This window comes from Chiloscyllium plagiosum, chromosome 30 (genome assembly GCF_004010195.1).
Source record: "Chiloscyllium plagiosum isolate BGI_BamShark_2017 chromosome 30, ASM401019v2, whole genome shotgun sequence".
Classification (NCBI taxonomy): Eukaryota; Metazoa; Chordata; class Chondrichthyes; order Orectolobiformes; family Hemiscylliidae; genus Chiloscyllium; species Chiloscyllium plagiosum.
In genome coordinates, this window is record NC_057739.1 from 1,394,034 (window position 1) to 1,409,924 (window position 15,891).

The 15,891-nt window shown below is 42.8% G+C and overlaps 1 protein-coding gene across 5 annotated transcripts in view; it reads left to right on the forward strand.

Moving 5' to 3' along the window:
- Positions 1-15,891, forward strand: part of LOC122564689 (ectonucleoside triphosphate diphosphohydrolase 8-like) — a 129,976-nt gene that overhangs the window by 89,482 nt on the left and 24,603 nt on the right. For 4 of the 5 annotated variants that reach the window (XM_043719795.1, XM_043719792.1, XM_043719796.1 and 1 more), the window contains 2 exons: positions 3,931-4,161; positions 4,675-4,947. In XM_043719795.1, coding sequence (XP_043575730.1) covers positions 3,931-4,161; positions 4,675-4,947 — 504 coding nt within the window. The remainder of the gene's footprint in view (positions 1-3,930; positions 4,162-4,674; positions 4,948-15,891) is intronic. The other variant, XM_043719797.1, reaches the window with a different exon arrangement.

Genomic DNA, 15,891 nt, shown 5'->3' on the forward strand with positions numbered 1-15,891 from the left:
AGCGGGTGGTAATGGCTGGGAAGTATTCCGCCGAGAGGTCAGTGACCAGTGGTGTCCCGCAGAGATCTGTTCTTGGGCTTCTGCTCTTTGTAGTTTTTATAAGTGACTTGGATGAAGAGGTGGAAGGGTGGGTTAGTAAGTTTGTGATGACACAATGGTCGATGATGTTGTGGATAGTGTCGAGGACTATTGCAGGCATTGACAGGATGCAGAGCTAGGTTGAGAAGTGGTAGATGGGGTTCAACCTAGATAAGTACAAAGTGATTTATTCTGGAAGGTCAAATTTGAATGCTAAATACAAAGTTAAAGACAGGATTCTTGGCAGTGTGGAGGAACAGCGGGATCTTGAGGTCCATGTATATAGGTCCCTCAAAGTTGCCACCCAAGGTGTTAGGCTTGTTAAGAAGGTGTAGGATGTTTTGACTTTCATTAACAGGGAGATTGAATCTAAGAGCTGTGAGGTTTTGCTACAGCTCTATAAAACCTTGATTAGACCACACGTGGAATATTGTCTCCAGTTATGGTCACCCCATTATAGGATGTAGATGTTTTAGAGAGGGTGCAGAGGAGATTTACCACAATGCTGCCTGGATTGGAGGGCTTGTCTTATGAAGAGAGGTTGAGTGAGCTTGGGCTTTTCACACTGGGGAGAAGAAGAGAAAGAGGTGACTTGATAGAGGTGTACAAGGAAATGAGAGGCATAAATAGAGTAGATAGTCAGAGACTTTTCCCCAGGGCAGAAATGGCTGTCAGGAAGGGTCATAATTTTAAGATGATTGAAGGCAGATATAGGGGACATGTCAGAGGTAGGTTCTTTACACAGAGTGGTGGTTGCGTGGAATACACTGCCAGCATTGGTAGTAGAGTCAGAGACATGAGGGACATTTAAGTGACTGCTGGACGTTACATGGATGGCGGTAAATTGAGGAGTGTGTCGGTTAGGTTGATCTTAGATTAAGTTGAATACTTGACCCAACATCGTGGGCTGAAGGGCCTGTACTGTTCTCTGTTCCATGTTCTGTATTAAATTGGGTCCAAGCATTAACATGCTGAGAAGGTCATATTCAAAGAACCTGTGTTTCAGGTAAAGGAAGGCAACTTTTCACCCCATGTGCTGCAACCAGACAAAAGAAAATAGGAATTCAATCATTGTCAAAAGGATTCAGAACTATTGAATCTCAAATCACTGCAAAACTAAAAATCATGAAAACAACTGTCAATGACCAACTATTAGAAATCTCTAACTCAATGGCTGTAACATTCAATGATCCACTCTTTGCAAGCAATTACGATATAAATCCATACTTCTGTTTCTTTCTAAAACTCATCTTTTTTGATTCACCTCATTTTTACTCTATGTGATTTGTGTTTTGTTCCTAAGTCTTCTTGCATTTAGTAATTAATTAACTCAGGGGAGAAAGTGAGGTGTGCAGATGCTGGAGATCAGAGCTGAAAATGTGTTGCTGGAGAAGCGCAGCAGGTCAGGCAGCATCCAGGGAACAGGAGAATCGATGTTTCGGGCATAAGCCCTTCTTCAGGAATGAGGAAAGTGTGTCCAGCAGGCTAAGATAAAAGGTAATGTACTTGAAGAACCCAACATTGATGTGGAATGGCCCTGCAGAAAGCAATCTCCATGCCCTTGTTTTTGAAAACCCCTACTCTCTTGCCCCTCTTACCTCCCCTCACTAGCAACACTCATGCCTTCCTGTTATGTCTACAGCCAGCCCACAAAACAGGGAGATTGTGATGTCTGTTGTAATATGGGGTCTGACAAAACTCATGGCAGAATTGTCATTTAATTTGCAGTGGAGATCACCCCGTAATAAGTGCAACTTCAAACCTTCATTATTTAGATTCTTCACTGAATGAGTGACCTGACATTTTGGAAGGAAGATTATTGAAGAGGGGTTGGGTGGAATTAACGTTTGCACTTCTTTTCAAGCAAAAAACAAGAGTAGGCCAATCGGGCCTTTGAGCCTACTCCGCCATTCAATAAGATCATGGTTGATTTAATTTTAACCTCAATTCTGTATGAGTGATGATGTTTCATTGCATTGGTAATCAAGAATCTATCTAACTGTGCCTTAAAAAAATAATGAAAGGTTCTGGATCCACTGCCTTTTGAGGAATGGAATTCCAAAGTCGTTCAACCCTGAGTGAAGAAATGTTTTGTCATCTCTCTCTTAAATTGTCAATCCCTAATTTTAAACTGAAACTTTCATATTTCATTAATAATAAGTTTAGCAGTTCTTAATCCTGTTTATAAGAGATAGAGGAAACATATGGGCAATTGCAGGAACAGGATGATTGACATGTCTACATCCTGGTAGATTATGATTTTTTCATGTCTTACTGATCGGGATCATTCCATTCTAGTGACTTAGAATAACAGATTGGGAAGGATTTGTTTTTCATATTCAGTTATAACCTTTTAATTTTAACTAAAATTATCAAGAGGGGAATTATGGCTGTAAATCCTCTTCCTCTCTTGTCTGAATGCAACCTTAAGTTTTGACATCCTGGAATTGAATCTCAAGTGAAAAGGATGCAACAGTATAATCTATTTAGACTACTTTTTTCCTACAAGGATGACTTGTTATTTGTATCTTAAGATTTAACTATTTTCCATTAATTTCACATAGCATTTGCCAAGGATCCAACTGATTTTCTAAGACTGCATCAATAAGTTGTTCACTTATTTGTCAGCTACAGTTCTCCTGTTGTCATCAACTACTCCAAATCTAAGACTGTGTGGAGATGAGGAGAAATTTTCTCTCTCAAGTCCCTCCTCCCTACCTTTTATCTTAGCCTGCTGGACAAACTTTCCTCATTCCTGAAGAAGGGCTTATGCCCGAAACGTCGATTCTCCTGTTCCCTAGATGCTGCCTGACCTGCTGCGCTTTTCCAGAAACACATTTTCAGTAATTAATTAAATCAGTCTTTGTTAAATCAAGAAAGCTCAGTTAAAGTCTGTCAACAAGGCAAGGAATTCTTATTGAAATAACCTTGTTGAAACCAAGTAAAGAGTTGGGTAAATAGTTGTGAGAAACAGTTCATCCCTTTCCATCCAGGACCTTACAAATTTGGAGTATCTTGTTTGGAGCCATAATGAATTGAGAGACTTTGCCTGGGGTCCAGTTGTAACACTCTCAGATAACCCTTCAGCTTCCCTCTCTGCCTTTTTTGGTATCTTCAAAGATTCATCAATGTGCTGTTGGTGCTGGGTCTTTATGAGCACCAATACTATTTGCCCCATCACATTGTCTCATGTACTTTCCACCTAATGCGCTCATTGGGGAGTAATCTTGTTAATCTCCTTCATTGCAACTCACTCCCCTCCCTTACCATCACCTCCAACATGTCGTGAACAATTTCATTAACATTGTAGCCTTATCAGAAACTTTGTGAGGGGTGATTACTCTTATCCTTTTATTTGAAGTTTCTTCACTTGGCTACACCTTATTACTTATTCTATCAAGACTATTGTGGTAGATATGTAGTGATTATTACCTTGGCCTAACCTCTCACCTTACCATTAACAGCAAGAAACAGCTGTGATTGGGAAGAAGAGCTTCCCACTGTTTCCTTCCATTCTATTTGCAGGGGTGACTTTTTTCCGATTGGACATCCTCATGAATGGGTTTTCCCACAGGATTTGGGGATTTTAGAGGCAGGTATGACCATAGCTCATACCACCTTCATGTGTTTTGAGTGTTGCCCATATTCCTCCTTGTCCATCCTTCACTGCCTCCCCACACCATGCCTCATATGTTCCCCTAATCACTCGTATCCTCTCATCTGACTTTAGATAAATTGTTTCACAATTAAGAGATGAACTGAAGTCTGTGAAAAGTGAAGTAAAAGTGAGCGCTGCTGTCAATCAGTTATAAAACATTCCTGAGAAGTGTTGTTCCCTTTTTTTTGTTGCAGTATTCCTGGGAAGGTATCTGGATTCACCCAGAACCTATACAGACTTATGGATTGCTGGACCTTGGGAGCTTATCCACTCAACTGACCTTTATCCCAAACAATGTCTTCCGGAATATGCCTGCGAAGATGAATATCCACTTGTATGGCTACAATTACACCATCTACACTCAAAGCTACCCATGCTATGGCCAACAGCAGTCTATCAGAAAGTACATTGCCACATTATTAAAGGTAGGGTCTTGCTTCTTTCTCCGTCAAATGGCTTTATGTCACATTAAACCCTAACGCTGCAACCACAGGAACCAGTCAGTGGCAATTCTCCTTTATGCATTCAAATCACTCCACGTCGGCTCAGTTACATTGTCTAGAATAAGCACACCCATGCTTCCTGCACACACACTGAAATCCATTTGTATTTCTGTTTTATGCTGATTTTATATTTCATTATTAACTGACTACAACGTTGTTCCCTATAATTTGCCATTTCATATAGAGATGCATTGCGGTGTTGATTAAATTCCAGTCTGTACTTCAGTCCCATGCACTTGTAAATCTATACATAAACCCCTTATATCTCACAGTGGCTCACCACAGGTATCTGATCTTTGTATAAACTCCTCTAGTCCTCAATTGAATTTAATCTGTAAGTCAGCCCCGGCGATCTGTTATACTCTGTGTAAGCTGCCAAACTCTCTCAACATGATGTTTTGTTTCTCAGAGACAACTGACAATCTCTGTTTTCAGGGGAAAGATTTAAATACTCGAATCGAGAATCCATGCTATTTGAAAGGGTATGAGACAATGTTGACTTTGGACTCCATCTTCGGTAATCCATGCACCTCTACCCAGAAGCCATCACCATATAACGGGACTCAAAATTTCACTGTGTTTGGATCAGGAGAGCCAGCTAAATGTAGCCAAGGGCTCAAGGCGATTTTCAATTTCACAGCGTGTGGAAGGAGCACCACCTGCTCATTTGACAGAGTCTATCAACCTGCAATTCATGGGAACTTCTATGTAAGACAATTTTCATATTTTTCAACTGCCCAGTTTCTGAGTGAAGAATGGTCACACAGTGCCATTCATCCTTCAACAAGGTAGTGCTGAAAGCAGATGAAAATGGTTCAGAAAAAGGCCATTAGCCCTAATGAGCAGGTCTAAAATTCAATATGATCATGGCTGATTTATGACCGTAATTCCAATTCTTGTGTTAATTAACTAATCTTGAAAATCTATCAATCTCGGTCTAGAAAATACTTGACACTCAGCTCTCTGATGTGGAGAATTTCAAAGAGTTGCAATCTCTGATTGAAGAAAATTTCTCCTTTCTCAGTCCAAGTGGTCAACCCCTTATCCTAAGACGATGGCTTGTGGTTTTGGAATGATTTAATTCTAAAGGGAATGGGGGTGGAGACAGTGGAAGGCTTACAACCTCATTACATACAGGGGAGGTGCCAGAGGATTGGAGAGTGGCAAATATGACATGCTTATTCAAAAAAGGATGCAAAGATATTATGCAAGTCAAGGACGGTTTTCTAAAGTTTTACAAACAATAATCGGGAAAAAGTATCCCCTTCTTGGAATGGGTGAAATTAATTCCAGAAAACCAATGCAGATTTGTAACTGTATGCTTGACTGATGGCATTGATTTTGTTAATAAAATACAGAGAAATATGGAGAAGGGACTGTATTGGATGGTTTATAAGAAAGCACTTGATAAACAAAAAGGAAGGCAATGACCTAATTTTATTGTTGAATCATAGAATCCTTACAGTGTGGAAACAGGCTCTTCGGCCCAACAAGTCCACACCAACCCTCCAAAGAGTATCCCACCTAATTACAGTACATTTACCCCTAACTAACATGTCCATGAACATTATTGGGGCAATTTAACATGGCCAATTCATTTAACATGCACGTCTTTGGATTTTGAGGGGAAACCCATGCAGACACAGGACGAACGTGCAAACTCCACACAGACAATCACCCAAGGCTGGAATCAAACCTGGGTCCATGCCGCTATAAGGCAGCAGTGCTAACCACTGAGGCACAATGCCACCCTAAGTAATCTAGAGAGGTAATGTTCTGATGTCCTGAGTTCAAGACCACCACGATGGATGGTGGAATTTGAATTCAATTTTAAAAAACTTGAAGTCTATTGATACTCATGAAACCATTGTAGTTCACTAATGCCCTTCAGGGAAAGAGATCTGTCCTCCTTATTAGTTCTGACCCACATGTCTTCAGACCACTAGAACTCTAGTTCAGTCTTAACTGCTCAAAAAGACAAAGAATCAGAAGACACTGAAACAGACCCTTCTGTCCAACCTTTCCATGATAACCGGGTTTCCTGAACTCAACTAATCCCATTTGCCTACATTTGGCCCCATATCACTCTAAACCTTTCCTAACCATGAACCTGCCCAAACATCTTTTAAATGTTGTAATTGTACCCACCTCTACCAGTTCCTCAGGCAGCTCATTCCATATATGCACCACCTTCAAGTCCCTTTTAAGTCTTTCCCCTCTCACACTTAAACCTTTGCCCTCTAACTTTGGAAAATACCTCAGTTATTCAACATATCTATGCCCCTCATGATTTTATAAACCTCTATAATATAAACCCTCTGCCTCCTGTACTCCAGAGGATAAAGTCTTTGAGGAGAAAGTGAGGACTGCAGATGCTGGAGATCAGAGCTGAAAATGTGTTGTTGTAAAAGCACAGCAGGTTAGGCAGCATCCAAGGAGCAGGAGAATCAACGTTTCGGGCATGAGCCCTTCTTCAGGAATCATTCCTGAAGAAGGGCTCATGCCCGAAACGTCGATTTCCTGCTCCTTGAATGATGCCTGACCTGCTGCGTTTTTCGGAGAACGTGCAAACTCCACACAGTCAGTCGCCTGAGGCGGGAATTGAACCTAGGTCTCTGGCGCTGTGAGGCAGCAGTGCTAACCACTGTGCCACCCACGAACACATTTTCAGCTCCAGAGGATAAAGGCCAAGCCTATCCAGCCTTTCTTTGTTAAACAAACATTCCAGTCTTGGTAACATCCTTGTAAATCTTTTTTACACCATTTCCAGTTTAATAATATCCTTCCTATAGTAGGATGACCAGAATTGGATGCAGTACTCCAAATGTGGCTTTACCAATATCTTGTACAGCTCTCACATGATGTCCCAACTCCTGTGCTCAATGCCCTGACTGATAAAGACAAGCGTGCCAAAAGCCTTCTTCACCATACTGTCTACCTGTCACAACATTTTCAAGGAACTATGTACCTGCACCCCTGCGTCTCTTTATTCGATAACATTCCCCAGGGCCCTACCATGAAATGTGTAAGTCCTGCTTTGGTTACCAAAACCCAATATCTCACATTTACCTGAATTGAACTCCATCTGCCATGCTTTGTCCCACTCACCCAGTTGATCAAGATCCTGTTGTATTCTGAGATAACCATCTTCGCTGTCCACTATACTACCAAACTTGCACAAACCACGCCTCCTCTATTCTCATCCAAATAGTTCACATAAATGACAAACAACAGTGGACCCAGCACCAATCTTTGTGACACACAGTTGGTCACAGGTCTCCAGTTTAAACAACAACTTTCCACCAGCATTCTCGGTCTCCTACCTTCAACCAATTTTGAATCCAACTGGCTAGCTGTCCCTGATCCCATTTGATCTAACTTTCCTGACAATTCTGCCAAGTGGAATCTTGTTGAAGGCGTTGCTAAAGTCCACACAGACAACATCTCCCATTCTGCCTTCATCTATCTTCCAAGACACCTCTTCAAAAACTCAATCAAGTTTATGAGCCATGTTTTCTCATGCACAAAGCTGTGCTGACTATTGCTAATCAGTCCTTGTCTTTCCAAATGCAAGTAGATCCTGTCTATCAGAATTCCCTTCAACAACTTATCCACACTGATGTCAGGCTCACCAGTCTGTTATTCCCTGGCTTTTCCTTCCAGCCTTCCAGCATCTCACCTGTGGCTATCGATGATATAAATACATCTGCTGGCAGTCCTGCAATTTCTTCCCTATCTTCCCATAATGTTCTGGGATACACTTGATCAGGTTCTGGGGATTTATCCATTTTTATCTATTTTAAAACCGAAAGCACCTCCTCCTCTATAAAGCAGACTCATCAAAACGTTGCTATTTATTTTCCCAAGTCCCCTAGCTTCCATGGCTTTCTTCACAGCAAACACTGACACAAAAAGTTCATATAAAACGTCAACCACCTCCTGTTGTTCCACACATAGAAAACCTCATTGATCTTTAAGAGGCCCTATTCGCTCCCTCGTTATTCTTTTGCTCTAACTATATTTGGAAAATCTTTTTGGATTCTCCTTTGTCCTATCTCAAAGCTATCTCATGTCCCCTTTTTGCTCTCCTGATTTCCCTCTTGAAGGGAAATCAGGAGATCCCAGCTGCCTATTACTGATATACAACTCCTCCTTTCTCTTGACCAGAGCTTCAATTTCTCTAGTCATTGAGTGTTCTCTACTCCTTCCAGCCTTGTCCTTCACACTAATAGAAACATGTTGACACTGAACTCTCATTATCTCACTTTTAAAAGTCTCCCATTTGTCAGACATTCCTCTACCTGCGAATAGCTGTTCCCAGTCAACTTTTGTAAGTTTCTGTCAATACCATCAAAATTGGCCTTGCCCCAGTTTAGAACTTCAACTTATGGGGCAGGCATATCTTTTTCCATAACTATTTTAAAACTAATAGGATTATGGTCAAGGTCCCAAAGTGCTCCCGCACTAACACCTCAGTCACGTGCCCTGCCTTATTTTCCATGAGAAAATCGAGTTTGGCCCCTTCCATAGTAGGACTTTCCACATCTTGTTGAGAAAGTTTTCTTAAACATGCTTAACAAAATCCTTCCCATCCAAGCCCTTATCATTATGGTAGTCCCAGTCTATGTTTGGAAAGTTAAAATCCCATAATATTACAATTATTCTTAGAGCAATCTGCAATCTCTCCATATAGTTGCTCCTCAATTTCCTGCTGATTAATGGAGGGCCTATAGTACAATCCCATCAAAGTGATCATCAAATCAAAACGTCATTCCCCCTCCTCTCTTGCCTGCCTTTCTCTCCTTCTCCAAAACATCTGTACCTTGGAACATTGAGCTGCTAGTCCAGTTCCTCCCTCAGCCATGTTTCTGTAATAGCTATGATATCCCAGTCATTTTCCTCCATCTATGCCCTGAGTTCATCTGCCGTATTTGCCAGGTCTCTTGCATTGAAATAAATACAGTTTAATTCATTACTCCTCCCTTGTTCCCTGTGTTTTTACCCACCATTAATGTGCTCTCTTAACTTCTGGATGGGTATAAGAATAGGAAGGGTTTGGAGGGATATGGGCCAGGTGCTGGCAGGTGGCACTAGATTGGGACTCTCTTGACTAGTGAGCCAAGAGAGAAGGTTGAGGCCTCAACCTTCTCTCTTGGCTCACTACTGTTTAGTGTCCTACCTTCCTGCCAGACTAGTTAAAAACCAGCTGAGTAGCTCAAGCAAATCTCCCTGCCAGGAATTGGACCCCATTCAATTCAGGTGCAATCTGTCCCTCTTTTACAGGTCACCTCCGTCCCAGAAGAAAGCCCTGCCCCTGCACCAGCTCCTCAGCCACACATTCATCTGCCCTATTCCTACTCTCACTAGCAAGTGGCACCATGAGTAATCCGGAGATTACTACCCTTGAGATCCAGCCTAACTTCGTATATTCATTCTGCAGGTTATCTTTCTCTACCTATGTCATACACACAATGGGCCTCACACTCCTCATAGAGTCATAGAGATGTACAGCATGGAAACAGACCCTTCGGTCTAACTTGTCCACGCCAACCAGACAGCCCAACCCAATCTAGTCCCACCTGCCAGCACCTGGCCCATATCCCTCCAAACCCTTCCTATTCATATACCCATCCAGATGCCTTTTAAATGTTGCAATTGTAACAGCCTCCTCTACTTCCTCTGGCAGCTCCAGACATCCTTAACCCTGGCACCAGGGAGACACATACTATCTTTGTCCTTGTCCTTGACTGGAGACCCTGATCACAACTGTTTGCTGGGATTTGCCATACCCTGCTTTACAGAAAAGCCAGTTGTGCTGTCAAAGGCCTGGGTGTTGCTGCTATTTTCCCCTGAGGGCCTATCCCCCACAAACAGTAAACAAAATGGTATATTTGTTTGAGAAGGGAATAACTCAGGATACTCCTGCACTATCTGTCTACCTCCACTGGCAGTCACCCATCCACCTAACTGAACCTGAGGTGTGACCACCTCCATGAAGTTGCTATTGCTTTCTCTGCCTCCTGTACGCTCCTCAGTGTTTCCAACATCAGCTCCAACTGATCATATGGTCTGAGAGGAGCTGCGATCGGACATAATTCCTGCAAATATAGTTGCAAGGAACTTTTGACTGCTCCCTGATCTCTCGCACCTGACAGGAAAAGTCTATCATTTCACTCACTGCCTTTCCTGGCCCTTTAACAACTAGCAGATTTAGGGGAAAAAAGGATCTTAACTTGCCCTTACCTTGTTGCTGCTCATCCACCTCAACAAAGCCTAATAGTCAACTAGGCCCGCTCTTTGATTTAACGAGCAGCAACTTGACCATAAAAATGCCCCTTGCAGAATTGGCCGGAACAAAACACAATAAAGTCTCCCTCCCCCACTCACCTAAAATTCCGACTCTTAGTTGAACTCTCAGCATTTTCATGCTCTTGCATTTCTCACTCTGTGCTGGGAGCACTTCAGGACTTGCTTTTATATTCCAAGGCCTGCCCTGCTTTATGAGCCACTGTATTTAATTAGGTTAATTAGCTATAGCACCAGGAGAGTTTATTTAAATTTTCCTTCGGTCTGAAAGGCAAAAAAAACTTTAATGTCTACCCTTCCCTGACCTGCAATTTTAGTTTTAAGAAGGCAAGGATTAAGATTCATAAAAAATCGAAATAATTATGGAAATCAGAAACAAAAACAGAATTTGCTTGAAAAACTGAGCAGGTCTGGCAGCATCTGTGGTGTGAAATCAGAATTACCATTTCCAGTGACCCTTCTTCAGAAGATGAGAATTTAAACTCTTATAGTCTCATATTTAGCTCGCCTTCCAGAATTTTCATTCCCTTGCAGTTCGCACTCCGAACTGTTCTCTAGAAAGGCCTTACAAGTCACTCAGATGTAACAAATCATGAAAAGAAACCCTCAACGAAATGAAACAGGACAGATTACCGGGCATCAATCCAGGTACCAGAAACAACATCACCAATATCAACTTTGCTCACTCTGCAATGTTTTCCTTACAAGTATCTGAGGACCTGAGCTAACATTGGGAGAGCTGTCTCACAGACTAGTCAAGCAACAGCCTGACATTGTCATACTCACAGGATCATACCTTACTGACAACGTGGCAGACACCATGATCGTTGGCTATGCCATGTATAATCAGCAGGACAGACGCAGCAAAGTTGGCAGTACAATGGCATACAATCAGGTTAGACATGATCAAGAAAACGTTCTGCTGATGACAATACATTGATAATTTGGTACTCTTCCACATTGAACAACACTTGGAAGAAGCATTGAAGGTGGCAAGAGTGTAGAATGTTCTTTGGTTACAGAACTTCAGTGTCCATCACTAACATTGGCTTGGCAGCAGTACTACTGATCAAACTGGTTCAGTCTGAAAGGACATCGCTGCCAGACTGGGTCTGCAGCAGGTGATGAGGGAATTAAGAAACCTGACCTCATCCTTATCAGTCTGCATGCCACAGATGCATTTTTCCATGAAAGAATCAGGTAAGAATGAGCACCGCACAGTCTTTGTGGAGATAAAGTCCCACCTGCACATGAAGAATACCCTCCGTCATGTTGTGTGGCACAATCACCACGCTAAGTGGGATAGACCTTGGACCGATCTAACAACTGAAAGCTGGGCACCTTTTCCAACATAATCGGTAAACTCATAGTCAGGAGTATTCCCTACTGTACCAATTACTAAGCCAGGTTCAACGGAGAGTGCAGGAAGGTACTCCCGAAGCAGCATGAGGCGTACCTAAAAATGAGATGCCAACTTGGTAAAGTTGATTCCATAGCCAACTGATAAGTTCTAAGTAAAGAAGGTTACCTCGGATTGCAATGGGATCTTGATCAGATCTTGATCAATGAGTGAAGGAATGGCAGATGGAGTTTAATTAAAATAAATATGAGGTGTTGCATTTTGGAAAGACAAATCAGGGCAGGACTTATACACTTAATGGTAAGGTCCTTGGCGTGTTGCTGAACAAAGAGACCTTGGAGTGCAGGTTCATAGCTCATTGAAAGTGCAGTCGCAGGAAAATAGGAGAGTTAAGAAAGCCTTTTACCTTTATTGATCAGTGCATTGAGTATAGGAATTGGGAGGTCATGTTGTGGCTATACAGGACATTGATAAGGCTACTATTGGATTATTGCATGCAATTCTGGTCTCCCTACTCTCAGAAGGATGTCATGAAACTTGAAAGGGTTCAGAAAAAAATTACAAGGATGTTGCCAGGGTTGGAAGGTTTGAGCTATAGGGAGAGGCTAAATAGACTGGGGCTGCTTTCCCCGGAGCATTGGAGGCTGAAGGGTGACCTTAAAAAGGTTTATAAAATCATGAGGGCATGGATAGGGTAAAGAGACATGGTCTTTTTCCCCAAGATGGGAGAGAACTAAACTAGAGTACATTGGTTTAAGGTGAAAGGGGAAAAGATTTAAAAGGGACAGAATGGGCAACTTTTTCACGCAGAACGTGGTGCGTATTTGGAATGAGCTGCCAGAGGAAGTGGTGTCGGCTGGTACAATGGCCACATTTAAAAGGCACCTGGATGGGTATATGAACAGACAAGGTTTGGAGGGATATGGATCAAATTCTGGCAAATGAGACTAGATTTATTTAGGATATCTGGTTGGCATGGATGAGTTGGACCAAAGGGTCTGTTTCCATGCTTTACATCTCTATGACTCTCTGACGCTGCTGTCCTGCTGCATCCAATTGTGATTGGTGGACAAGTAACTTACTGGAGGAGGCGGCTCCACAGACATCTTCATCCTCAACGATAAGGGAGCCAAGACATCAGTGTAAAAGATAAGGCTGAAGCAGTCTCAACAACCTGCAGCCAGAATACTGGGCCTCTCCAGAGATTCCCATTATCACAGATACCGGTTTTAAATCAATTTGATTTACTTTTCATAATATCAAGAAATAGCTGAAAAAAATTGCATGTTTCAAAGGCTGCTGGCCCTGACAATTTTCCAGCAATCGTACTGAAGACTTGTGCTGCAGAACTTGCTGCTCTCCCAGCCAAGCTATAATGTTGGCATCTACCCAGCAACCTCATGTCTTGTGGATGATCAAAGCAAAGACAATTGTGATTGCATTGATATTACAGTCAACATAAATCACAGGAAATGACACATTCATAGTGACAGGTATGGTTGCAGTCAGTTTAAGAGATGTTGGCAAGCAGGAAAATTGGCAACTTACTGTCACGGTAACCGAGAGGCAATGTTACCATCAATTTAACCCTCAATGTTACAATAATAATGGGTGGCATGGTAGCTCAATGGTTAGCTATGCTACCTCACAGGACTTGGGTTCGATTCCAGCCTCGGGTGACTGTCAGTGTGGAGTTTGCATGTTCTCCCCGTGTCTGCGCGGGTTTCCTCTGGGTGCTCCGGTTTCCTCCCACAGTCCAAAGATGTTCAGGTTAGGTCATTTGGCCATGGTAAATTGCCCATAGTGTTCAGGGATGTATGGGTTGGGTGCATTAGTCAGGGGTAAATATAGGATGTGGGAATGGGCCTGGGTGGGTTACTCTTCAGAGGGTTGGGTGTGGACTTTTGGGCTGAAGGGCCTGTTTCCTCACTGCAGGGGTTCTATATTCTATATACAGTTAATTTACATACAAAGTAAATTACAGGTAGTCTCACACCAAGTGTAACACAGATCCGTAAAATCTTTTCACATGGGGAGGGCCAAATCTCAATTTTAAGATGAGGCCTTGGATCCAATGGATGTGTACACACCCCTCTCTCCTCCACATACACTCTTTCACTCCAAAATGTCTCATTCCTTCCCACACACACTCTCTCCTTCACTCCCTCCCACGCACACTCTCTCTCACACCTTCTCACACACACCCTCTTTCTCCCTCACTCCTTCCCACACACACACTCTCTCTCTCACTCCTTCCTACACACATTCTCTTCCTCAATCCAGCCCACACACACACTCTCTCCCTCACTCCCATGCACACTGTCTCTCTTGCAGACACTCATGGTCACTCTCTTATACCCCCAAATCGAGTCAGACAACAACTGAGGACTAAGACTGCTAAGAGAGTGATATAGAGGTTCTTCTGTAACTTGAATGAACAGCTAAATTGCCCGTAGTGTTAGAGGGAAATGGGACTGGGTTTGTTACTCTTCGGAGGGTCATTGTGGACTTGTTGGGCTGAAGGGCCTGTTTCCACATTGTAGGGGATCTAATTGAATCCTATTGTTAGTTCTACCTGACACTAGCTCGACCAAAGACAGGAATGACAGCCATCTACCTCAGTCAACAGATAGGCAGCAGTAGTCACATTAATAAAAGTATATTTTGTTTAAAGGAGGAGGCATATTACATTGTTATATTGTTCATAAAGATCTCAATTAAATGGATTTTAATGGGACAGGATTGCACTTTGATGAGAGATTGAGTAAATTACGTCTAAGTTCTCTGGAGTCTGGAGGACTGGTGATGATCTCACAGCGATGTACAAGATTTGTGAAGAGCATGGGATGGCCGACAGTAACGGCTCATGCCTCCTGGGTACAGTCCCAGGGTAAGGGCCTGATCATTTCAGACTGAGAGAGATTGAAATTACTCTATTCAAATCTTTTGAATTCTCTATCCCAGAAGATTGTGGATGTTGCAATATTGAATACAGTTAGTGCAGTACTTTTGGTCTCTCAGGCAATCCAGGGATATGAGGAGCAGGCAGGAAAAGTGCAGCGAAACCCCAAGATCAGCCATGATTATATTAAATAGTGGAGCAGGCTCAGTGGGCCAAATCATCTCTACATGCTGCAATTTCCCATGTTCCTCATTGGAGGTGGAGAGCGGGGGTTCACATTCATTGCTTCACTGTGGTCATGTGATGAACTACACAGTTACCAGTCCACCAGCCCCATGGAGAGAACTAACAAATACATTTGATGGGTGAGGTGAAGGCCTAGTGATTTTATCACTGGACTGTTAATCCAGAGACCCAGATATTGCCAGAGACCCTGGGGACCCGGGTATGAATCCCACCAGGGCAAATAATGGGATTTGCATTCAATTTTTAAAAATCTGAATTAAGAGTCTAATGATAATAATGAAACCATTGTCAATTGTTGGGAAAATCCTTGACAATCTAATGCCCTTTAGGGAGGGAAACTGCCAGCCTTACCTGTCAGAGACAAAAAACCCCTGCAGATGCTGGAATCCAAGGTAGACAAGCAGGAGGCTGAAGGAACACAGTAAGGAAGGCAGCATCAGGAGGTGAAGAAGTCAATGTTTCAGGTGCAACCCCTTCTTCAGGTCTGGGGGTGGGTGTAAGGGGGAGCTGCAGGTAAAGGGAGTACTGCACAGGGCCGTGTGGTGGGGATAGGTGAAGACAGGTAGAGCGTACAACCTGGGTGATCAAAGGGAGGAATGAATCTGGTTGGTGGCAGGGAGGAAGGGTCAATGAGAGGAATGGAAGGGAGGGTGAAGGGCTGAGAAGGGAGTTGGGTGATGGGAAGGGAGATTCCTTGAAACTGGAGAACTCAGTGTTGAGTCCTTCAAGTTGTAGTCTGCCCAGGCAGATATTGAGAGATGGTTCCTCCAATTTGCAGTGTGATTCATTATGGCAATGGAGGATGGTCATGTCAGAAAGAAAGTGGGAAGGGGAATTA